Genomic DNA, 26,276 nt, shown 5'->3' with positions numbered 1-26,276 from the left:
ACATGCTACCATGAAGAAATTTGCTTGTGTGCTTTCTTCTGTTTATGCTTTTTACATTTTATTAAATGCTTGACTTTTGCTTCCAGAGTGTGAACTACATCAGAAGACCTGTAAGTGTGTTATTAGCTCATTTATGTTAAAATGTTATCTATAATAATTATTTTAATGAGGATCACAAGCTCATTTACTTTATCACTTCTTGTTAGACTCCCTCTGGTGGAACCTCTGGTCTGTGTTTTAAGAAGCTGAACATTACAACTCAATCATACAGAATTATGGTCAACCGCTTGGACCGGAAGGTAACACCTGCAAGATTTACCCTAAATATACTACTTATTTTATAAAATGTATTAATCATACTACTGTTCAAAAATGTTGGGGCAAGGCTGCATTTATTTAAACAAAAGGACAGCAAAACCTATGAAAGCCTGTTTTCGGCCACTAAAAAAAAAAAATGTTATAGTGACTTATATCTCACAATTCTATAAACTTGCAATTGTGAGTTATAAAGTCAGTATTGTGAGATAAAAACTCAATTGTGAGTTACGAAGTCAAAATTGCATGATATAAACTCGCAGTTGCGAGTTGTAACGTCATATCTGTGAGATAAAAACTCACAATTCTGACTTTTTTTAAAGTTATAAAGTCCGAATTGCGTGATATAAAGTTGCAAATGTGAGTTATAAAGTTAGAATTGTAAGATAAAAATGTGAAATTCTGACTTTTTTCTCGCAGTTGTGAGTTTATATCCCTCAGTTCTGACTTTTTCTCGCAATTGAGTTTATCTTGCAATTTTGACTTTTTTCCCCCTCCGAATTACGTGATATAAAGTCGCAATTATGAGTTATAAAATTGTGAATTGTCAGATAAAACTTGCATTTTTGACTTATTTCCCAAATTGTGAGTTTATATCTCTCAATTCTGACTTTTTTCTTACAATTGCGGGTTTTTCTCGTAATTTTGACGTTTTTTCTCAGAATTACGTGATATAAAGTCACAATTGCGAGTTATAAAGCAGAATTTTTCTTGCAATTGTGAGTTTATATCTCGCAATTCTGACTTTTTTCTTACAATTGCGGGTTTTTCTCGCAATTTTTACATTTTTTCTCAGAATTATGTGATATAAAGTCACAATTACGAGTTATAAAGCAGAATTTTTCTTGCAATTGTGAGTTTATATCTTGCAATTCTGACTTTTTTCTCAGAATTGTGAGATATAAACTCGCACTTGCGAGTTATAAAGTCCAGTTTTGAGGGAGGAAAAAGATATATTTTCAGAATTGCAAGTTATAAAAAAAAGTCAGAATTAGTACTTTATAACTCGCAGTTGTGAGTTTATATCTCACAATTCTGACTCGCAATTGCGAGAAAAAGTCTGAAGCGTGAGATAAAAAGATGCAATTACCTTTTTACATTTTTTATTCAGTTGCAGAAACCGGCTTCCATAAGAAACAGTAATATTGTGAAATTTATTACAGTTTGAAATATCTGTTTACTATCTGAATGTATTTGAAAATGTCATTTATTCATGTGATGGCAAAACAAAATTTTTACCAGCCATTATTTCAGCAGCCATTAAATAATATAAAAATTGTTTGCTAACTTTTTATTAACCTTACGTTTATTAACCAGGTATTAAAAAAACCTTTCTTTAATTTAAAAGTCAAAAGGGTATCATAATTCATGCATCTTGTATCCCCACTTTTAATTTTAAAAAGTGATTTATGATGTTGTGTATCAATGGTTTGATCTAACACAGGTGTCAGTGAATCAGATTACGGCCCGGCTTCCTCTCACCAGACAGAACCTCCATATTGATGACACCGGGACCATGTACATAATTAATACACCTGGTGGGATCAACATAAAGTGGTACCACAGCACGGGCATCATGGTTCTACAGTACACGGTTCCTGATAACACCTCCACTAGGGGGCTCTGTGGTCAGTGTTTTGTACTTTTGCATTTTGTAAACAACTACAACCAAATATGAAATCAAATACGTTTATATACCCTGTTTACTTTCTTAATCGGTTATCTTATCTGTTAACTAATTATGCACAAATCATCAGTGCATGTTTGTGCTAAAGAAAAAAAAGGCAACTTTTCTGAAAATATTTATAAACAGTAATACAATATCCTACTTTTCACAACATATCCAAATCCATATAAAACACCCCCCCCCCCCCCCCCCGCGTGAATATTTATTTAGTTTCATTCCGAAATATGTCACATTCTGGAAGTTAAATGTGTTTTTTCATGTTGCTTTAATAATTTACCAGCCTTTGGTCATTTGTGGTCATGTAAGTGTGTTTGATGTATTTTGTTTTCTTTCTCAGGATGTTGTGATGGTAATCCAGCTGATGACCTGCGGCTGCCCAACGGTACGGTGGTCCGGGATGTTGAGGACATCCCAGTGTTTCTGCACGGATGGATGGTGGATACGTCAGAGGATACAGATTACTTCCGCAGAGTGGGAGACAACTGCACCACCGGCAACTGCTCCAAATGTTTCACCATGCTCAACCAGAGACCTTTCTCTAAATGTCACCATAAGGTACTAAACACAGAAGCTAGAATACATATCCATGTGTAGATATCCATCCCATTTGCATCCATTGCTTTTAATAAGCTGTTTGTACTGTAAATAATAGTGATAACTGTTAGCTATAAAATCTTATTTAGCTTGTTCACATTTTAAATAATTAAATATATATATATATATATATATATATATATCATATTAACCCTTAAAAAGGGGTGTTTTACCCCTTACCCCCCCCCCCATTTTTACTATTTTGTTATTGTTGACTAAAATTAATTAATTAATTAAATAATTAATTTAAATAATTATTGATTAAAATAAAGCTGAAATAAATCAAATATAAATATACACACTACCAGTCAAAAGTTTTTGAACAGTAAGATGTTTTTTAAAGTAGTCTCTTCTGCTCACCAAGCTTGCATTTTTAAAAAAAGTAAAAACAGTAAAAATTTTAAATATTTGTACTCTTTAAAATAACTTTTTTGTTTGAATATATATTTTAAAATGTAATTTATTCCTGTGATTTGAAAGCTGATTTTTTTAGCATCATTACTCCAGTCACATGATCCATCTGAAATCATTTTAATATTCTGATTCACTGTTTAAAAAACATTTATTATTATATGTTGAAAATAGCTGATTATAATTTTTTTTTCAAATTTCTTTGATGAATAGAAAGTTCAGAAGAACAGCATTTATCTGAAATAGAAATCCTTCGTAACATTATAAATGTCTTTATCATCACTTTTGATCAATTTAAAGCACCCTTGCTGAATAAAAGTATTAATTTCTATTATATCCCCCTCTCAAAAAAATAGCTTTTGAATAGTGTAGTGCATGATGTTGCAAAAGCTTTTTATTTCAGATAAATGCTGATCTTTGGATCATATAATTCATCAAATATAAATATTGATAATAATAATGATAATAAATGTTTCTTGAACAGCAAATCAGTGTATTAGAATGATTTCTGAATTTTCTTCATGTGACACTGAAGACTGGAGTAATGATGCTGAAAAAGTAGCTTTGATCACAGGAATAAATCACATTTTAAAATATTCAAATAGAAAACAGATCAAATAAATGCAGGCTTGGTGTGCAAAAGAGATTTAAAAATATATAAAATTCTTACTGTTCAAAAACGTTTGACTGGTAGTGTAAATTCAAAATTTTTAATGTTGCCTTGGCAACTGAAATAAAAGTTAGTAAAACCTAAATAAAAGCAAAGGGAAAAAAAAGTTAAAAGCAAAAACATCAAATCAAAATAAATAAAGCAAAATTAATAATTAAAAAAATAATTAATAAATTAAAATTACACCTGAAATGTAAAATAAAAACTAATTTTAAATATTAATAAATGCTAATAGTATATAAATAAAAAACAACACTTATTTTTCCTTTAATTTTACATTTTGCTCATTTTTTTCAGAAATTTCATCCCCGCTTACTTGTGAAAGTTCATACCATTTTACATCAGATTATTATTTTTCCAAATGTTGTTTTGAAGGTTTCTCCAGAAAACTTCTGTGATAAGATATGGGCTGGCGACCTACATTATAAAGAGCACGAGTGTGACTTCCTGGCTGCTTATGTGGCCATTTGCTACACGCATCAAATCTGCTTTAGCTGGAGGAAAAGCAACTTCTGCCGTGAGTGTGTCTACAGACACTCTACTAGTCATATGTTTGGAAGCATCTGAAGGTTTTGCGTAAATGCTTAACTTTTGCCTGCCGGCATTTTTATTCACTTCTGTGTATTTGTATGTGTTTGTACATGCAGCACTCAAATGTCCACCTGGTAAAGAATACAAACCCTGTGTGAATACATGTAAGACTCGGACGTGTCAAAACCGAGATTACTACGAGGAAAGCACCTGTTCTTCTATCAGAGAGGAGTGCGTTTGTAAAAGCGGCACCATCCTGCACCGAGCAGACTCTGCCTTTTGTGTCACCGAAGACCAGTGCGGTGAGAATGCTACACTATGCTTTTGCACGCATGCAAAAAAAGAAGTGCTGTTGTGATAATGGCCTGTTATTTCCATGTGATCAGTGTGTACGGATAACGACGGTGCTCCACGTGCCCCGGGTGAGGTGTGGAACGGCTCTCTGCGTGGCTGCTGTCTGTTCAAGTGTCTGGAGAACGGTAGCGTGGTTCCTGTGGAACCTGAGTGCAGTTATGAACCTGCTCCGCTGTGTGAGAGGGAGGGAGAGTATGCAGTCGATGTGCTGGAGGAAGGAGTCTGCTGTCCTAAGAAGATTTGTGGTATAAACACACATGGATGTATATTTCACAAATCCACAAGAAATAGTATACTATTCTGACATTTGATGTTTACTTTGAGCTGGAAAGCTCTAATGTCTAATGCTGATCTCACATACTACATCTAAAAAGTTTTAATTAAATTTAAATTTAAGGGGAGACACTGCAGGCAAAAACACTGTTTTTTCATGCACCTGTCAAATTTTAGATTTTGGGCTTTTTGGTTTTTAATAAAGTGTTTTTTCAGACTAGTGGGAAAAAACATCCAAAAGACACCATTAAGTGTTTCTTTTATAGCACTTTGTGTCAATAGATTTCAATTACAATACAGTTTTTTGTCTTACACTGAGCCATACATCTCCACTTCAGTAGCACTTACACACACACCAAACTTTACATTTTTATTCCTGTCTATATCCTGAAGGATTTTACAGAGAGATTTGTTCATATATAATTTGCATGATTTTATAAATAATTTCCCCCAAAAAAACTGTAAAAATATATATTGTTTTCTGCCTGTTCTTAGTATTTTCTGAATTATCGAGTGATGAAATGAGACAAAATTCCTTCTGTAAAAACATTTTACTCTAATATGTCAAAAAAATTAAGCAATTTTGAAACTGACTTCATCCAGTGTTTAGATTTTTGTACTAGAAATGTGTGCAAATTAGAGCGTATTTCATTAAATAATGCCTTATTTGCATATTAAAACCTAACATTTTAGAAAACTTGTAATACAAAAAATGTTGGCAATTATCGATGTAATCAATCAACTGGGTAAGTAAGGTCATAACTATTACTTAATTTCTTTACCCTATTAACCTGCTGCGTCTCGCCTTAAATTAAATTAATTCTTTTTATTTTGCAGTTGTGCAATAAATTACTCTAAAACTGACAGTGAAGACTGAATGTATCACAGTTTTCACAAACAAATATTTTTCACCACAACTGTTTTCAACATTGATAATTAAAAATGTTTGTTGAGCAAATCAGAATTTACTTTTTAGAATGATTTATGAAGGATCATGTGACACTGAAGACTGAGTAATGATGAAAATTCAGCTTTGCATCACAGAAATAAATTACATTTTAAAATATACTACAATGGGAAACAGTTATTTTAAAGAAAAATTAATTAAAAATCTTCATTAGATACATGCAAAGCCTTTAGACAAGACATGCACATAAAAAATGTACAGTAGTTTTCTTTCAAGTAAATGAACTAAAATATGCATGTCTAATGCTTGTGTCTTTGTGTGTAGAATGTAACCTCACCATCTGTCAGAGTGAAGTGCCCAGCTGTGAGAACGGAGACAAGCTGGTGATTGGCTACAGCGCACTGTCCTGCTGTCCCGAATACAGATGTGGTAAGAGCTCATGTAATCCTCACTCTGATAGGCTGTTTATTTGGTCAGTGGACAAAGGTCACTCTTCTGATTGGTCTCTGTTAGAATGCGATCCGCTGGCATGCCAGAGTGTTCCTGCCCCGATCTGCAGAGAAGATCAATTCCTGGTGGAGGTCAGAGGGGCACATGCTTGCTGCTACAGCTACATGTGTGGTAATAATATGTTTTAATACTTGAATGCTACAGCTGACATTCTCAACTCTATGCTGACAATACCTTCATTACATTATAATTAACAATAAAATAATTATCAGAAGGTTATGTTTTATTATTAAATTATATATACAGTTGAAGTCAAAAGTTTACACACACCTTGCAGAATCTGCAAAATGTAATTTTTTTAACCAAAATAAGAGGATCATACAAAATGCATGTTATTTTTAATTTAGTACTAACCTGAATGAGATATTTCACATAAAAGATGTTTACATATAGTCCACAAGAGAAAATAATAGTTGAATTTGTAAAAAATTACCCTGTTCAAACATTTGCATACACTTGATTCTTAATTCTGTGTTGTTACCTGAATGATCCCCAGCTGGGGTTTTTTTTGTTTAGTGATAGTTGTTCATGAGTCCCTTGTTTGTCCTAAAACTGCCTGCTGTTCTTCAGAAAAATCTTTTAGATCCCACAAATTCTTTGGTTTTTCAGCATTTTTGTGTATTTGTACCCTTTCCAACAATGATTATATTTTGAGATCCATCTTTTGATGTGCAAATGCTCACTGATTCTCCAGAAGGAAACAAAATGCATTATGAGATGGATATATTTTTCTTTTGCCTAAGTATCCTATTTTTTTATTTTTTATTACTGCCTATCAGAAGCTACAGAAAGTTACCTACATGTTTTCCAGAAGACAAAGTAAGTTAAATTTACCATGATATTCAAATTCCAAAAGTTTTCACCCCCAGCTCTTAATTCATTGTGTTTCCTTCTTGAGCATCAGTGAGGTTTTTGAACCTTCTGTAATAGTTGTACATAACAACACAGTATGAAGAATCAAAGTATGTAAACTTTTGAACGGGGCCATTTTTTATAATTTCTACTAATTTCAACTAATCTTTTATGTGAAATAACTCATTCAGATAACATGCATTTTGTATGATCCCTCTTATTTTGATATAAATATTTAAATACATATAAAACATAAGGTTTAAAATAATTATAGTATGTATATAGTATTTAAATCATTGTAAAAATTTAATGTACATAAATACACAAAGATATTAAATTATTTATAATGCTTTAGTTTAAAATATACATTATAATGTTAAACATATTTATGTTGCATATGTTTTCCAGTGTGCGAGTCCTGTATTGAACCTATACCAGTGTGTTTGCCTGGAGAGATTCTGGCTGTGGATGTCAACACCACTAATCACTGCTGTCCACAATATCACTGTGGTAGTTATACCAACACACAAGCAGTCACAGTACTGAAGTGACCCCATCATTTAAAGTTTCATAATGAAAGGAGAAACACGATGTGTTTAAAGGCTGTGTCTTGATCTTTCAGTATGTGATATGAGTCTGTGTCCTGAGCCCAGTGTGAGTTGTGCTCCTGGAGCTGTGCTTGTGAAGAGACCCGTGCCGGACAGTTGCTGCCCAGAGACACACTGCGGTACTTTACACATGCACACCTAGATATCTAAACAGTGACTTCCCTGTGACTGTTTGTTTTTAAGATAATCAAGATAATTATACTTACCCCAGAATAAACCTCACTCAAACTCTCAAATTCACTTTTTGTGACCCTGGACCACAAAACCAGTCATGAGGGTCAATTTCTTGAAATTGAGATTTATACATTATCTGAAAGCTGAATAAATAAGCTTTCCGTTAATGTATGGTTTGTTAGGACAGGACAAGGAAAATCTCCTTTAAAGTTGTCCAGATACAGTTCTTAGCAATGATATATTGATATATTTAAAGTAGAAAAATTTACTAAATGTAATATCCTGATGATTTTTGGCATTTAAAAAAAATAATAATTTTGACCCATACATTGCATTTTTGGCAATTGCTACAAAAATACCTATGCTACTTAAGACTGGTTTTGCAGTTCAGGGTCACATTTTAGAAGGCATTATTTTATCCCTTTATGCACTATTATCCATTTTGTGGTTGTTTATTTATTTTTTTGTAGATTTAGAACATTTCTGTTGACATTTTTTCAACAGTTCTCTCCTAAATAAAGCTAAACTAAAACACAAATACAGAAATATTACACTAAAAAGTACAGTGCTATCGCCATGTGTTTTGGACATGAGTACAGTATAAATTGCATGATAATCAGTACACTATCGTTTAAAATGTTGGAGTCTGTTTTTTTTAAGGAATTAATATTATTATTTAGCAAGGATACATAAATTATTCAAAAGTGACAATAAAGACATTTGTAATGTTACAAAATGAATCAAATTTCTATTCTTTTCATAAACCTTCTGAACATTAAAGTATCCTGAAAGCACAACTGTTTTCAACATTTTAGCAAATCAGCATGTTAGATTTCCTGAAAAGTTCTTCAGAAAAATCTTTCAGGTCTCACAAATTCTTAGATTTGTTTTAGTTATTTTGAAACGCTTTCCAACAATGACTGTATAATTTTGAGATCCACCTTTTTACACTGAGGACAACTGAGGAACTCATATGCAACTATTACAGAAAGTTCAAATGCTCACTGATGCTCCAGAAGGAAACACAATGCATTATGAGTCTGGGGGTGAAAGAATCAATTAAATTTAAATATATTAATAATCAAAAACAGTAACAATATTTCACAATATTACTGTATCTACTACTCTTCCCAGTTGTAAGTCTCTTTGGATAAAAGCAACTGCTAAATGAATAAATGTAAATGTACTTTATTTTTGATCAAATATATGCAGAGCAAAAGAGCTATCAAAAAATTAAAAAATTTTACCCACCCCAAACTTTTGAACGGAAGTTTTTGAATCAAAGTTCCATCTAATGTTATCACATTACCATAGTATTACTGTACACACAGTTACAATTGTAACATTTGTTCTTTTTAGAATGTCAGTGTAACAACATTACACTTCCTGTCTGCACTGCGGTGAGTGTTCTAAAATGCATTTTGTTTAAGTGAATACTGTGTATATAGTGCATTTTGTTGCCCTAGTGAATTCTCTTGTAACCACCGTATTATACCGTGACCTTTGTGTTAAAGGGTGAAGTGAGAGTAGAGGAACCAGACCCCGGTGGCCCGTGTGGATGCCCACTGTATCACTGCAGTAAGACTCAAACAAACACTCACACTCTCAAAATGCCACACTGTTCAATGAAACTGAAACGTGTTTATGTATCTCTCTCTGTGTGTGTGTGTGTGTGTGTGTGTGTGTGTGTGTGTGTGTGTGTGTGTGTGTGTGTGTGTGTGTGTGTGTGTGTGTGTAGAGAAGGCAGAAGTGTGTCTGTTTCAGGGTGTGACTATATTGAACCCGGGCCAGTCTATGGTGCAATACTTTGAGGGGGAACTGTGTTACACCGTTCAGTGCCTCACACATAAAGACCCCAGCACTGGGTTTTACGCTATGGAGGTCACCACTGCCAACTGCTCTGAGAAGTGTGAACCTGTAAGTCATATAAAGAAAAAAAAAATTTTCAATGTAAAAATATAGACTTGAATTAGTCAGTCATAACAGAGGTGATCTACATATAGATGTCATAGAGAGACAGTGGAAGACTATGTCATGTAAAATTTAATTATAGAAGGTTTTGGCTTCAGAAGTGTCGATTATGCCCCATTATAACATAATTTTCCCAATATCATGTGAATTTTTCATTCAGTTTTTAGTTGTATATTTTGTTTTATATTTTTATTCCTGTAGCATCAGGTTTACGTCCCATCGTCTGATCCACATGTGTGCTGTGGCTCCTGCAAAAACAGCTCATGCTCATATCCCAGTGAAAACGGGACTACAGAAATATTTATGGTAATCTGCACTCACTGTCTGGTACTTTTTGTTAACCTTGTAAAGCCTGACATATGAAATAGAAAAATATGTATTTTTGAAATGGAACAGTTTATTGACCCTTTAGGGAAAATGTCAGAATAAATCTGTTTTTGTTGAGTAGCATATTTGATACTTCAGGCTTTTATGGCTCATATAATATGATTTTGGAGATTATTGGGCTCATTCTTGTGGAGGAAACACTTTAATTTTATTCAGGAGCAAAAATTTGCAATTTAGTTGCTGATATTCATATGACCAAAAAATAAGATGACATTTTAATAGCTTGTGAACCAGTGAGATCTTTATATGAGTATATCAGACTAATGTAAAAAATGTCATATACACTACTGTGCAAAAGTTTGCAATCAGTAAGATTTTTAATGTTTTTAATGGAGTCTCATGCTCATTAAGGCTGTATTTATTTGATCACAAATACAGAAAAAACAGCAATATTGTGAAATATAATTGCAATTTATAATGTTGGTTTCCCATTTTAATATACTTTAAAATAATATTTTTTTGTCTTGTTTCCAACCCAAATATCTAAAAATTCTAGACAAGTAAAAATTATTGTCTTGTTTCAGAAAATAAGTCAAAATTAAGTGAGTTTTTGCTTAGAACAACACACTAATCTGCCAAGAGGGGTAAGAAAAAAAATCTTATTTCAAACTTGTTTCAAGCTTGTTTTTCTGAAAAGAAGACAATAATTTTTACTCGTCCAGAAAATCCTTCTTGATTTAAGAATTTTTAAATATTTTGGCTGGAAACAAGACAAAAAAATGCTTTTTTGCAGTGCAGTCTTCAGTGTCACATGATCTTTGAGAAATTAATCTAATATGCTGATTTATTATCATCATTGAAACTGTTGTGCTGCTTAATTTTTTTTAAGTCTTTATTGAATAAAAAGTTAAAAAAGAACAGCATTTATCCAAAATAGAAATCTTTTCTAACAATATAAGTCTATACTGTCACTTTTTACCCATTTAACAGATCCTTGCTTTAAAAAAAGAAACAAAAATTACTGACGGCAAACTTCTGAATAGTAGTGTATATTGTGACACAAAACTTCTGAATTAAATTTTGAATAAAAAAGTATTGTGAAAAAAGTTTCACAGGTCCCAAAAAATACAGCACAACTGTTTCCAACATTAAGCATATTAAAATTATTTCCCAAGGATCTTGTGACACTGAGGACTTGAGTAGTGATGCTGAAAATGTATGGGTAAATGATATTTTAAATAATATTAAAATAGAAAACTTTTTTTTTATTGCAATAATATTTCACTAAATTAGTTTTTTGATGATCATAAGAAAATTCTTCAAAAAACAAATCTTACTCATTCAAAACTTTTGAAAGGCACTGTGAATGATAGTTGTCACTCTATATCTTTCAATATTATAATATAATAGTAAGAGAATAATATTTAAATGCTTAGTTTTATGGCCATATAATACACAATGGTAATTGACAGATGTGCAAATAAACATTCCTCAAAAGCCTTACATGTAATTTGTTTTTTAAACATAATTTATCCGAAAAGTTCATTTGCTTCAGTCCAGTAAGTGTTCATCTGAACATCTGAAGGGAATGTATTAACAATAATACTAAAGCTCCTACTTGCTAATAAAAGTATACAATATACAGATTTTGATTATGTTGATATTTTAGAGTCCATAGAATTTTACGGTAACACTTTATAATAACTATCCGTTATAACTAGTTAATAGATCATTAATAAACTGTTAGTTAATGGGTTATAAATGACTTGTTAAATAACAGTTAATAGTTTGTTAATTATTTATAACTGTGCCTTATAGATAGCCAATAGATAACTTACAAGCTGTTAGTTAACAAGTTATAAATGACTTGTTAACTGTATTTTAATGATTTATAACTATACCTAATAAATTAATAATAGATCATGAACAAGCTGTTAGTAAATTACTTACTAAACTAAAAGTTTGCAATCAGTAAGATTTGTAATGTTTTTAATGGAGTCTCATGCTCATTAAGGCTGTATTTACACGTTATTCTAAAGTTGCAACTATTCCTCATTTACTAACAGTTAATAAATGAAGAATAGTTGCAACTTTAGAATAACGTCCCACTAACATACATAAGCTAATAACTAACACTTAACTAATACATTAACTCACACTTTACAGATCAGTTGTTCATAGTTTGTTAACCATCTACTAATACCAGTGAAACTTTGTAGAATAGCAAATGGATGGAACAAGTTCAAGCTATAGAAATTTGATGGGATATTTAAAATACACAATTTTTGTACCTCAACCTTGTTCCACCCATAGGCTTTTCTGTGTACTGTATTTTACCAAAGAAATTCCACAGATGTAATGTTGAACATTGTGTTTAATGTACAGAAACACACATACTGAGCCATCATATGGCAGAACAGCAGTATACAACAGAATACAAACCCATGACTAACAGTTAAAAAAAAGGATAGTTGCAACTTTAGAATAACGTCTTTAGTAAGTAATTTACTAACAGCTTGTTCATGATCTATTACTAATTTATTAGGTATAGTTATAAATCATTAAAATGCAGTTAACAAGTCATTTATAACTTGTTAACTAACAGCTTGTGAGTATCTATCGGCTATCTATAAGGCACAGTTATAAATAATTAACAAACTATTAACTGTTATTTAACAAGTCATTTATAGTAGGATAGTTATTATAAAGTGTTACCAATTTTACATATTAAATATGATCCAGTAGGCTGTAACAGGTTAATGCAATCCTAAACTTGCCCTTGAAAGAAACTTTCTGCATTATTCATTGAGCATTTTCCCCTTTGAGGATGTGCACAAATGGATGTTTTGTCAGATTTTCTGGAGGCATTTTTCAGCAAATGTATCTACAAAAGTATTGCTACTGTAGGTCAAAAGCACACACAAAACCACACCATTGTTCTCATGAAATACAAAAAGCCTGAGCCTCAAATGCATTAACCTGATAGTGTATTTTGATATGGTTTGCAGGCAGGAAGCTCATGGGTGGCGAACTGCACACGCTTTGACTGTATGGAGACTGCGGTGGGCGCAGTAGTCCTGGCCTCTGGAGTTGTCTGTCCTCCTTTCAATGACACAGAATGTATTCAGGTCTGACTAAAATCAATGCATTCCTTTAGCTTTTCTCTAACAGTTTGTGTTGTTGATCTTCTGACCTCTGTGTTTGCTTTGTTATAGAATGGAGGCGTAGTTCAGACATATGTGGACGGTTGTTGTAAGACATGTAAGTATGTGTGTCTGTTGCTGGCTGTGCTTTCTGGGAATGCTGGGGGCTATTTGGAGAAGGAAAAGCAGTGCTGGGCTTTACTAGCTGCTGGTTGTGTTGTGGTTAGATGCTCCCTGTTGTCCCGGGGAAAAATGAACGCTGCTGTACAGATCTAACGGGCCTCTTTCAATCTTTTCTTTCAGTTTCAATCCAGTTTCATGTGCTTTTCCTTGTTTTCAATTCTCTGTACACACCATGAAAAAGGAAGAAATGTATAGGTTTCAGCACATAACAAAGTGCTTACAGAGTTTTTTTGTGATGAAATACTGATGAAAGCCAGATTGCTTTATGGTTCTCCTCTCTATGCGTTCTTAACCGTTTTTTGGCTTTTGTGTAATCTGTGGCTTAGGCTGGATTTTGTGCTGTGGGATTGGTGTTTGTGGTTATTTTAACTATCTCTTGTCAAAGCTTGGTGCTTTATGTACAGTGTAAACATGTTCAGATTGATAACTTTAGCACAGCTTGAATGAAAACAACATTATAAAAGCAATCAAAATCTGCATGTACAGTAAAGTACAGTGTTTGAGTTACCAATATGTGTTTTTTTAGTGGCCCGTGGTTCAGTTTTTTTATCAGCTCAATTACATTAAATTATATTTATGTAAAATCTGATTCTTACAGTTTTGTAATGTCAAGGAATTTTAAAGTTTTATATCTAGGTCTATTAAAGTCATTGAAATGAATACATTTAATGAACATTATCATAATCAGTATGAAATTCTGCTTGTGTTTAGTTTTAAAATATTGAATAGGTTTGAAATTTATTGAGTGAATTTGTCTTTAGCCAGTTGTCTTTAATAACTCAAAATCATTGAAAAGTCACAGGAATAATTAGGTTAAAAGGTATGGGAACCCTACAGTTGAGAATCTGCAAAATGATAATTATTTTACCAAAATAAGAGGGATCATACAGTCTGCAAGAGAAAATAATAGTTGAATTTATACAAATATCCCAGTTCAAAAGTTTACATACACTTGATTCTTAATACTGTGTTGTTACCTGAATGATCCACAGCTGTTTTTTGTTGTTGTTTGTTTGTTGATAGTTGTTCATAAGTCCCTTGTTTGTCCTGAACAGTTAAACTGTCCGCTGTTCTTCAGAAAAATCCTTCAGGTCCCACAAATTCTTTGGTTTTTCAGCATTTTTGTTTATTTGAACCCTTTCTAGCAATGACTGTGTAATTTTGAGATCCATCTTTTCACACTGAGGGAATCATATGCAACTATTAAAGAAGGTTCAAATGTTCACCGATGCTTCAGAAGGAAACACGATGCATTAAGAGCTGGGGGAGAAACTTTTTGAGTTTGAAGGTCAGGGTAATTTTAACTTATTTTGTCTTCTGGGAAATAGGTTAGTATCTTCTGTAGCTTCTGAAGGGCAGTACTAAATAAAAAATATATATTTAGGCAAAATAAGAAAAATGGGTAACACTTTAGAATACTGTATCTTACTTACTGCAGAACTAATAAGGAATTATTGAAGAACTAACAGCTAACTATTCATTAACACTTGACTCATTACTGTTAACTACTAAGGAAGATGTGTTAACTAATCAGTATGTAATACAATTTTGAGAATGTGTTAAGTAACAGGTAGCTAATCAATAACTAATGTATTCTGTCATACCTCCTGAAGAACTACTATTAATTATCTAGTAGTTAAGGTTCAAGAAAAATAACTATGAAGTAACTACTAATGAACAGTCATACACAACTAAACTGAGTTGTGACCCTTTCATATATAAATGTTATTAGCAGTAGTAGTAGTATGCAAATGCAATATTAATAAATGGAATAAACTTCACAGGTTTTGCCTGTGTATTGAATTGTCTTGTGAATGTTTTGTAAGAAATTCACTTAGCTTCTGATAGGAACCCAACTACCACTCCAGTGCCATGCGATAACTGTAGTTTTTATATTTTGTATAAAGTACTGTGTGTCCTCAGCATATATCATACTAATTCAGTTCCTGTATGTAAGGCCAGGACTGAGCGAAAGTAAAAATACAGGTTACCCATTAGTAAATAGAATTAGAATTGTCAAAAGAATGATCAAATAATTCTGCAGGACGTATTTCAAACCTGAAACAATAGGCCTATTCTAAAAGGAAAATATTGGGAACCCATTAGTAATTAATAAAGGATTATTAGATAATTCTGCAAGAATTATTTAGAACCTGAAACAGTATTCTAAAGTGAAAACAAAGGGAACTCATTAGTAATTAATAAATAATTATCAAATAGTTCTGCAAGACTCATTTCAAACCTGCAACAATAGACCTGTTCTTAAGCGCAAATATAGTCAACCCTTAAGTAATTAATGAAAAATTATCAGATAATTACGCAGGAATTACTTAGAACCTGAAACAGTATTCTAAAGTGAAAACAAAGGGAACTCATTAGTAATTAATGAATAATTATCAAATAGTTCTGCAAGACTCATTTCAAACCTGCAACAGTAGACCTGTTCTTAAGCGCAAATATAGTCAACCCTTAAGTAATTAATGAAAAATTATCAGATAATTACGCAGGAATTACTTAGAACCTGAAACAGTATTCTAAAGTGAAAACAATGGGAACTCATTAGTAATTAATAAATAATTATCAAATAATTCTGCAAGACTTATTTCAAACCTGCAACAATAGGCCTGTTCTAAAGTAAAATTATAGTGAACCCTTTAGTAATTAATAAACAATTATCAGATAATTTCACAAGAGTATATTTCATTTTCATTATAGGCTAATAATAGTAGTAGACCGTAACAAAGTTACTACTGTAGTTGTCCTTTTACTCAAGTAGTTTTGAAAATGAATAGGCCTATTTATAATTGGACTAATATTAATAACTAATAACTGGAGTAATATTTTATTGTGGTATCTGTAATTTTACTCAAGTACTTGATTTGTGGGCCACAGCCCGATTATTATGGTGACTATTTGCATATAACTGTTCTGTAGTAGTTATTACATAGTTATGTTTTTGAACCATAACTACTAGATAATTAATAGTAGTTCTTCAGGAGGTATGACAGAATACATTAGTTATTGATTAGCTACCTGTTACTTAACACATTCTCAAAATTGTATTACATACTGATTAGTTAACACATCTTCCTTAGTAGTTAACAGTAATGAGTCAAGTGTTAATGAATAGTTAGCTGTTAGTTCTTCAATAATTCCTTATTAGTTCTGCAGTAAGTAAGATACAGTATTCTAAAGTGTTACCGAAAAATGTACACCTCTGTTCATTCTGTTCAAAAGTTTACAACCCCATCTCTGAGTCTCTCAGTTGTCCTCAGTATAAAAATATGGATCTCAAAATCACACAGTCATTTTTGGAAAGAGTTCAAATACACAAAAATGCTGAAAAACCAAAGAATCTGTGGGACCTGAGGGATTTTTCTGAAGAACAGCAGGCAGTTTAACTGTTCAGGACAAACATGGGACTCATGAACAACTATCACTAAACAAACAAAACAAAAAGAAAACAGCTGTGGATCATTCAGGTAACAGCACAGTATTAACAATCAAGTGTATGTAAACTTTGATTTGATTTGAAACTCATGATTCCTCTTATTTTGGTAAAATAATTAACATTTTGTAGATTCTGCAAGGCCTATGTAAACGTTTGACCTCAACTGTGAATTTTGCACAATATTTAATTGAAATGCACAAAAACAATTCTCAATCTTATCTAGGTATTTGCTCATTTATTGGCTTGGGTTGCATTTTATTAAAGCATAAGCCTAAGTAGATCAATATATTGGTTTATCACTAATAATAACAAATATTGACAGTTTTTTATATATAGTAATTTACACTTTGCTGTTTAAAATTTGGGGTCAGTAAACATCTCTTATTATGCTGAATTTATTTGATCAAAAAAATGCAGTAAAATAGACTTCAGTGTCACAAGATATTTCAGAAATCATTCTAATATGATGATTTGCTGCTCAAGAAACATTTATTAATATTATCAGTGTTGAAAACTGTTGTGCTTTTAATATATTGAAATTGTGACACATCAGGATGCTTTGAATAATGGAAAGTTGAAAAACAGCATTTATTTTTAATTGAAATTTTTTGTTACAGTATAAATGTCTTTACTATTACTTTTGATAAATGTAATGCATCCTTGGTCAATAAATCTGTGTGTATGTGTGTGTGTATATATATATATATATATATATATCTTACTGATCCCCAAACTTTTGAATGGTAGTGTATGTATTTTTTGCATTACTTATAAACCAAGGAAAGCATATTGGAAAATGCTGCATGAATCTGTTCTTAATACACTTTTGGATAAGAACCAGTGGTCTTGATTATATTGGCATGGCATGCGGGATTCAGAAGGTGATTTTGAGGAAAAACTCATCATGTCTGGCATGTGCTGTATTTGCTTCCAACAAACTGGTATTTTTTGTGTAAGCGGTGGGTCTGTGCATCTTTTTTATGCTTGAGGGCGCAGGTTTGTGTGTGTGTTCGCATTGGTTTGGGGGCTCTTGTGTTTGTGCTGCGTGCTGGAAGCTTTACGAGCGACTTCAACCATCGATTGTTATCGATTTGTGAGTTTGTGAACCTGCCCCTGTGTGTTTCTCAGGTGCTGGACTTGGTTTGTTGCCTTTTTCCGTTAGTCCAGTAACACCCACTGCTAGTACTAACTGTGATACAGGTACTCACTCATCTACTGAATCACCTTTATCTGTGTCTCATAACATTGTGTGTGTTTTGAAGAAAATATTTTACACTTTATCTCTTTCAGTTTTGCCATTATTTTCTTTTAGCTTGAGTGAACCGATTGATTTAGTGTGTGAGACATTTGGCCTGTAATAGAAATTCTGCCATTACTTACTCAGCCTTTTTCATGTGGAAAACTACATTTATAGTTTTGAAAAATGTTCTTACTTTGGCTGCAAATATATATATATATATTTTTCTAAAATATATTTCTTTTTTATTTTATTATATTTTCTTATTAAAAAATATGTTTCCATTTTTCCCCTTAATTTTACTTAGTCTCATTGTGCTAAAATGTGACCCTGGACCACAAAACCAGTCTTAAGTAACACAGGTTTATTTGTAGCAATAGCCAAGAATACATTGTTTGGGTCAAAATTTAAATTTTTTCTTTTATTCCAAAAATCATTAGGATATTAAGTAAAGATCATTTTTCATGAAGATATTTTGTACATATCCTACTGTAAATATGTAAAACTTAATTTTTAAAATAGTAATATGTATTGCTAAGAACTTAATTTGGACAACTTTAAAGGCAATTTTCTGCATATTTTGATTTTTTTTGCACCCTCAGATTCTAGATTTTTAAATAGTTTAATCTCTGCCAAATATTGTCCCTATTAGCTTATTTATTCAGCTTTTATATGTGACCCCGGACCACAAAACCAGTCATAAGGTACATTTTTACAAAACTGAGATGTGTACATCATATGAAAGCTCAATAAATAAGCTTTCTATTGATATATGGTTTGTTAGGATAGGACAATATTTGGTCGAGATACATCTATTTGAATATCTGGAATCTGAGGGTGCAAAAAAATCTAAATATTGAGAAAATCACCTTTAAAGTTGTCCAAATTAAGTTCTTAACAATGCATATTACTAATCAAAAATTACATTTTGATATATTTATAGTAGGAATTTTACAAAAAGTCTTCATGAAACATGATCTTTACTCAATTTCCTAATGATTTTCGGCATAAAAGAAAAATCAATAATTTTGACCCATACAATGTATTTTTGGCTATTGCTACAAATATACCCCAGCGACTTAAGACTGGTTTTGTGGTCCAGGGTCACATATGATGTATAAATCGCAGTTTCAAAAAACTGACTCTCATGACTGGTTTTATGGTCCATGGTCACAAATGTAATCATTTCTTTTATTTCCATTAAAAATATGTATATTATTTTAATAATTAGAAGGAGATAATGAACGTTCATTGTATTGGGAAAAAAAACTTAGGATTGGCTAGGAATGACATGAGGATTAATTAACAGAGTAGAATTGTCATTTTATGAACTGTTCCTTTAATACTCACTCCCTCCATTTCAGACACATAGCTGTAAAGCCTCGATTTATTTTCTCCTGAAACCCCCTGATAAATCTTCAAAACCTGTCCTCGGCTTGAACCTCCAGAATCCCTGTGTCAAAATTAATGAACCTGAAATTTATCACACTCACACGATGCTCTCCAAAGAGTTAAATGCCTTTCATTTTATCATTGTTATACGAACAAAAAATTACATATGGGTGAAAAGTTCAATTCTCAATGGTGCCACTCGATCATTGTCAGACAAATGTCACCATGGTAACTAACATGTCAATCAAAGTGGAGCCCCCAAGGTGCAGCAATAATAGTCACTGAGCCTGCTGTGTTAATGTGTGTGTGTGTGTGTGTGTGTGTGTGTGTGTGTGTGTGTGTGTGTGTGTGTGTGTGTGTGTGTGTGATTGTTATAGCTGCATTTAGAAAGATTAAACTACTTGGTTTAGCTGTAAAAACAGACATCAGCTGACTACATATCATAGATGAATATTCTAAGCTTGTGAAAATGCACTAACATGTTTTTGTTATTAATAATGTTATGACCCAAAATACCACATATATTATAAAGTCCTGTATGAGTATGTTTAAAGTCAACATGAGGTTACTTCCAGAATAAAAATGTCCTGATAATTTACTCACCCCATGTCATCCAAGATGTTCATGTCTTTCTTTCTTCACGTTTTAGAGGAAAACATTCAAGGATTTTTCTCCATATAGTGGGAGCCAATGGATTGAATGTCTAAATTGCAGTTTCAATGCAGCTTCAAATGGCTAAGAAATAAGGGTCTTATCTAGTGAAATGATCTGTCATTTACTTAATTTCTATACTTTTAACCACAAATGCTCATCTTGCACTAGCTCTGCCATGCACATCTGCAGTGCATTTTGTAATCACATTGGAAAAGTCATGCTCGGTTAGTTCTTCATCTGCACTGTAAAAAAAAAAAAAACAATTTGTTGAGTCAACTTAAAATATAATAAATATATGTGTTACCCTGCTGCCTTAGATATTTGAGTTGATTCAACTGAAAATTTTAAGTTGTCACATTGTAAAACTTAACATTTCAAGTTGACTAAACTTTTTTGAGTTGACTAAATTTAAAATTTTAAGGCAGCCAGGTAACAAATAATTTTAAGTTGACTCAACAAATTGTTTTTTTTTTACAGTGTGTGTAATCCGGTTCAAAAATTCCATCTCATTTTTTCCTCCAACTTCAAAATCGTCCAACATTGTTATTTTATCTTTTTTTTTCTAAAGAGGGTAAAGCACATTTGCTTTGTAAATACTGGGTCAGTACTGTCTACATGTCTACTGTCTATGACCTTTTCAACGTAATGCGTGAGGTTTAGCCGTATAACCGTATGTGGTTAAAAAGTTTAAAAATTTTCATTTTTTTGAGAAAATTATCAATCGTTTTGCTAGATAAGACAATTATTCCTCAGCTAGGATCATGTAGAGCCCTTTGAAGCTGCATTGAAACTGCCACTATATGGAGACAAATCCTGGAATGTTTTCCTCAAAAACCTTAATTTCTTTTTGACTAATGAAAGACAGATATGAACATCTTGGATGACATGGGGTCGGTAAATTATTAGGATTTTGTATTCTGGAAGTGAACTCTTTCAGGTCTTAGTGCGCATTCTTCCATATATATTCCAAATATTGTTTCATGTTGACTTTAAACGAAAAATGTCATGTTTGTGTTTATTTGTAAGTCACATAGTTTCTGTGTGTGTGTGTAGGCAAAGAAGATGGTAAAACCTGTAAGAGAGTCGCCATCAGGACCACCATCAGAAAAGATGACTGTAGAAGTAACGCACCTGTAAGTGTGAAAGAACGCTACAGTATGAACACTACGAAAACTATGATTCTTATTGTTACAGTGATACATTATATTATTCTGTTCTTTTCTATTTTATTTTAGTTTTGTTGTATCAGTCAACAATACGATTTTTAATGTTTTTTAAAAAGCCTCTTCAGCTTCATGGGCCTGCGTTTACTTGATCTGAAGTACAGCAAAAACAGTAACATTTTAAAATATTTTTATTATTTAAAATAATTGCTTTCTATTTGAATATACTTTAAAATATAATTTATTTCTGTGATTTCAAATATGAATTATTGGCATCATTACTCCAGCCACATGATCCTTCAGAAATCATTCTGATTTTCTTATTTGCTGCTCAAAAATTTAGAATTTTTTCAGGTTCCTTTGATAAATAGAAAGTTCAGAAGAACATCAGTTATTTGAAATTGAAATCTTTATAACATTATAAATGTCTTTATCATCACTTTTGATCAATTTAAAGCATCCTTGCTAAATAAAAGTAATAATTTCTATAATTTCTTTCCCCAAAAATTATATTGACTCCAAGCTTTTGAATAGTATAGTGTATAATGTTACAAAAGCTTTTTATTTCAGATAAATGATGATCTTTTGGATCTTTCTATTCATCAAAGAATCCTAAAAAAATGTACTCTGTAACTGTTTTAAATACTGATAATAATAATAAAATGTTTCTTGAACAGCAAATCAGCATTATTAGAATTAAGGATCAAGAATTATTAGAATAAAGGATCATGTGACACTGAAGACTGGAGTAATGATGCTAAAAATGTATCTTTGATCACAGGAATAAATTACATTATAAAATATATTCAAATAGTAAACAGTTATTTCAAATAGAAAAAATATTTAAAATATTTACTGTTTTTGCTGTACTTTGGTTTAAATAAATGCAGGCTTGGTGAGCAGAAGAGACTTCTTTAAAAAACATAAAAAATCTTGGAAGTGTATTTTGTGTTCAGTTCTATTCTCTATTCTGTTCTGTTCTATTATGTATGAAATACATATAGAATAGAATAGAATATAAATAGAATCAATTGTAATTCATCTTCTGGAGTGTCTATTGTTAACATCATCTTTCTTGATTTTTTTACCTCAGGTGACTGTGTACTCATGTGACGGCAAATGTCCATCTGCCACTATCTTCAACTTCAACATTAACAGTCATGCACGTTTCTGCAAGTGCTGCCGTGAGAACGGCCTCCAAAACCGCATCATTCAGCTGTACTGCACTCGAAATGCCACAACGGTGGACTATTACTACCAAGAGCCAATGGACTGCTCATGCCAGTGGAACTGATTCCTCGCGGCCTGTGTGCAGTAAAGTTAAGGTCTCTAGCTTGATGCAGACAGGCCCGACTTCGACTGCATGCACAGTACAGTATCTGTTAAACCACAAACTACTAACACCATTGCTGTATCTGCTGTGTCTTTATCTATAATTTATCTGTAAGTACAGTAGGTTAATCAAACATTTATGTGATCTGCTGTTAAATTGGTGTATTGTTTAGATTTTAGTATTAACATTTGTTAAATGATGGAATGACAGGGGGAAGAGTATTATTAGAATCAATATTTTCCATTAACATTTTAAATGCATTTATACAATCTTAACTTTTAACCGAATGCTTATTTAAATGCCAACTTTGTGCTTTTTCTAACAAAAAATGCATTTTTATTACATTTTTTAATTACAGAGAAGATATACAAGCCAGTCTTAAGCCCCGTTCACACCAAGAACGATAATGATAAAGACAACTATATTAGTGTCCACACCAATGCATCATTTCAGCATTATGCTTATTATTAAGCACAAGCTGCAGTTTTGTCATCTGCCACTTTAAATTCTAAGCTCTTCAAAACTAGATTCTAGATTGGCTCCCATTATCATTCATCATTCTGCGAGTGATTCCAATGATGTTGTTTCTCTGCAGTTATTGTTATAGTTCAGGTTTAAATTTGTAACAGTTTTTAGAACTTTATTGTTAAAGTTATCGTCCTTTATGTGAGCAGGCCTTTAAGTAGGCATTTGATATTTAACGAGAAATCCCACACAGTTGCTTCACAGGCGCATCCATCACTCACTATTTGTGTTGACACTTTCAGTGTGCTCTATGTCTCTAAAAAACATAACGTGATGAACTTGAATTACCATACTATAGCCATAATGCCAAAAACATGATTTCTGCTGCAAGTGAACTATAGTGTAATATGTTTAGCATATAGTAAACTACCTATAAACCTGCATGTTATTGTCACAGTTTTTTAAATAAAATAAAAATACAAAAAAACTATATTTTTTCATATGCGCTGTGCAAATCAATCATTGAAGTTATTTTATTAAAAATATTAATATTAGCCACAGATTAGTATACTACAGACCCCCTAAAGAGACATGGTGGTGGAAATAAATCGGGGTGAGTAGACAAAATGTGGGGTGGGGTTTTTTGCGTTCTCTCTTAGAACTTTTGCATTCTCTTGCAAAACCAGTTGAGTTTGGACAAACGCTTCCTGTTTACTTTACAGATTGTAAGTTAGTGGTTCATACAGCTCCGTACGTTCACATCTGAGTGGTTCTTAAAGTTTTATTTTGAACTTGGACTCAAGTATAAAGAAATACAGTTAGTGCTTAGTTCAAGGCACAGTTTTGGGACATTCTAAAATGCCTACTGTGGCTTAATGTACTAAAAAAGTGACATTGGAGGCCCATACTATAGCCAATAATACTAATAACAATTTTAATATTAATAACCTTATTAATAACATTACTATTAAGCAGATAGCCATTAGCTTTTTCTCCCTCATAGAAAACCATTATAGAAATGCTTAAGGTAGGCTAATAGATGAAGACAATAACATAAAAAGACCAAATCTGCTACACAGTTTATTAATAAAATATATTACGCACAGGAAAGCAGACAAACCCATAAACAGAACACACACTTTCACATGTTTTCTCCGCTATAGAAAAACATTATAAACATGGCTTAATGGATTACTGCGTTGCTTGCCTGTACATACACTGTAAAAAGTTTTCACCAGTTTCAACTTAAAAAAATTAAGTTTAGCAGCTGCCTTAAGATTTTAAGTTAAATCAACTTAAGTTATTTAAATTCACAAGTTATTTCAACTCATTTTTATTGTAGTAAGTTAAAATGACTTGTAGTTTTAAGCTGATTTAACTTAATCTTAAAGCAGCTGCTGAACTTAGGTTTTTAAGTTGAATCTGGTGAAAACTTTTTACAGTGTAGTATATGTTTAATAAAATATAAAATTTGGGCTTTTTCTCTGTCTTCTTATATTTAGCCATGTTAAGCGTGGTTTTCTATGGGGAAGAAAATGCTTATGCAATTCAGCTCATATTTTGGGCCCGTCTGCTTGCATGTACAAAGAATATATTTTCAATCATTTCTATAGCATATTTGGTGTTTTTATCACCGTCTTCATTAAGCCGCATTTTCTATATTGGAGGAAAATGTTTAAAAAAACATACAAATTAGGGCTTTCTGTTCATATTCTGGGCTTATCTGATTTCCTCCATGTATAATTTATTAATAAACTGTATACTAAATTTGGCCCTATTATACCACTATCTTAGTCCATTAATTAAGTCTTTTCTTTTTATGGGAGATATGCTTAATGTGCAATTTTAGTGGGTTAAGTTCATATTCTGGGCTATTTTGCTTGTCTATATACTTTACATATATACTTACATTTTTTTTTCCCACCACCATGTCCCTTTAGGGCATCTGTGGTATACAGCAGATACGAATCATTTAGAAAAGCTTCACCTTTGTGTAATTCAAGACCTTTCACTTAAAAAAACAAAACAAAAAAAACAGACCAAAATCAATAAAAAGGCAAAAAACAAAAACAACAATTGGCATCTATTTTGGCATCCATCTCCGGAAGTGTAGAATCTTCACCCTGATCTAATATCAGCAGTGATTTATTAACTCAATCAGCCCACGCATGACATGAGTTATATCCTGCTGAGTTGTGTTTTGCTTTCAAGTCAGGTAATTAAATGTTGGAGAAGTTCATCTCCTCCCTCGCGAACATCTGCTGAATCAGAATGTAAAGGAATGTTGTGAGTTCAATACAGTGAACTCTTCATTTCCACAGAGAATAACATTGACTTATTGTTGCTTTATTTGTAAAAGCAGCAGTGCATTGACAATAAAAGTCTGACACGGTGATATAAACATGGACTCTTCGAAAGCTGCCAGAATAGAAATGTTACAAAGCTCAAATAGCATTAATATAAGTTCTTAAACAAAAAGCTATTACATTTTTTGCTTTTACATTTGCGCCAGTTCAAGAACTGTGTATACAACTTGTATTGACTCTGAAACATTCCAAACATTACATAATGTGTGTTAATGACTTATTCTTGACAGCTAATATAAATTGTTTTGAGTTTTACGCTCAGTGATGTAATGCATGTAGGAGTGTGGTGCTAGTGCGGGATTTTATTTTCTTTATCCACTTATTTTTTAATGCATCTCTACGACTGACCCTACTTGTCTCCCATGTGCTTGACAACCTGCTTACTTCGATTAGGTAAAAAAGAAAGCAATAGAAAAATATGGGGTGGAGAGACTATCTGATCTGAATGAATGAGACGCAGAGCTGCTTTCGGTGGGAGGTGGTTGAATCCTCCATGTCTGGTTTTGTAGTGTTGTAAGATGCTGGCATGGGCATCTGGAGTGGCAGGGGAGGCGTGTCCTTCAAGGAATGTGGGGTATTTTTTTGTGTAAACTGAACGGAGCCAAATTTTTTGCTCTAAGATGCCACGGAGTGCTCTTGTGACCACAAAGACTGTTTTAGGATGCTGCTGAAGTTTGACTGACCGTAATATTGTAGTGTAGGTTG

The 26,276-nt window shown here is 32.4% G+C and overlaps 1 protein-coding gene across 1 annotated transcript in view; it reads left to right on the top strand.

Annotated features, from left to right (window-relative positions):
* The window catches only part of otogl (otogelin-like), a 58,759-nt gene extending 35,118 nt beyond the window's left edge, over window positions 1-23,641 (top strand). Inside the window, exons 39-57 of the mRNA XM_073850382.1 lie at window positions 87-110; window positions 207-299; window positions 1,760-1,943; window positions 2,340-2,557; window positions 4,053-4,194; window positions 4,325-4,510; window positions 4,595-4,807; window positions 6,067-6,171; window positions 6,256-6,363; window positions 7,513-7,614; window positions 7,727-7,831; window positions 9,246-9,286; window positions 9,401-9,464; window positions 9,625-9,803; window positions 10,059-10,163; window positions 13,193-13,312; window positions 13,400-13,445; window positions 21,298-21,377; window positions 22,501-23,641. Coding sequence (XP_073706483.1) covers window positions 87-110; window positions 207-299; window positions 1,760-1,943; window positions 2,340-2,557; window positions 4,053-4,194; window positions 4,325-4,510; window positions 4,595-4,807; window positions 6,067-6,171; window positions 6,256-6,363; window positions 7,513-7,614; window positions 7,727-7,831; window positions 9,246-9,286; window positions 9,401-9,464; window positions 9,625-9,803; window positions 10,059-10,163; window positions 13,193-13,312; window positions 13,400-13,445; window positions 21,298-21,377; window positions 22,501-22,701 — 2,316 coding nt within the window. The 3' untranslated portion in view covers window positions 22,702-23,641. The remainder of the gene's footprint in view (window positions 1-86; window positions 111-206; window positions 300-1,759; window positions 1,944-2,339; window positions 2,558-4,052; window positions 4,195-4,324; window positions 4,511-4,594; window positions 4,808-6,066; window positions 6,172-6,255; window positions 6,364-7,512; window positions 7,615-7,726; window positions 7,832-9,245; window positions 9,287-9,400; window positions 9,465-9,624; window positions 9,804-10,058; window positions 10,164-13,192; window positions 13,313-13,399; window positions 13,446-21,297; window positions 21,378-22,500) is intronic.
* The last annotated feature ends 2,635 nt before the right edge of the window (window positions 23,642-26,276 follow it).

Source organism: Garra rufa, chromosome 11 (genome assembly GCF_049309525.1).
Source record: "Garra rufa chromosome 11, GarRuf1.0, whole genome shotgun sequence".
Classification (NCBI taxonomy): Eukaryota; Metazoa; Chordata; class Actinopteri; order Cypriniformes; family Cyprinidae; genus Garra; species Garra rufa.
This window is presented reverse-complemented; position numbering and strand designations above follow the sequence as displayed.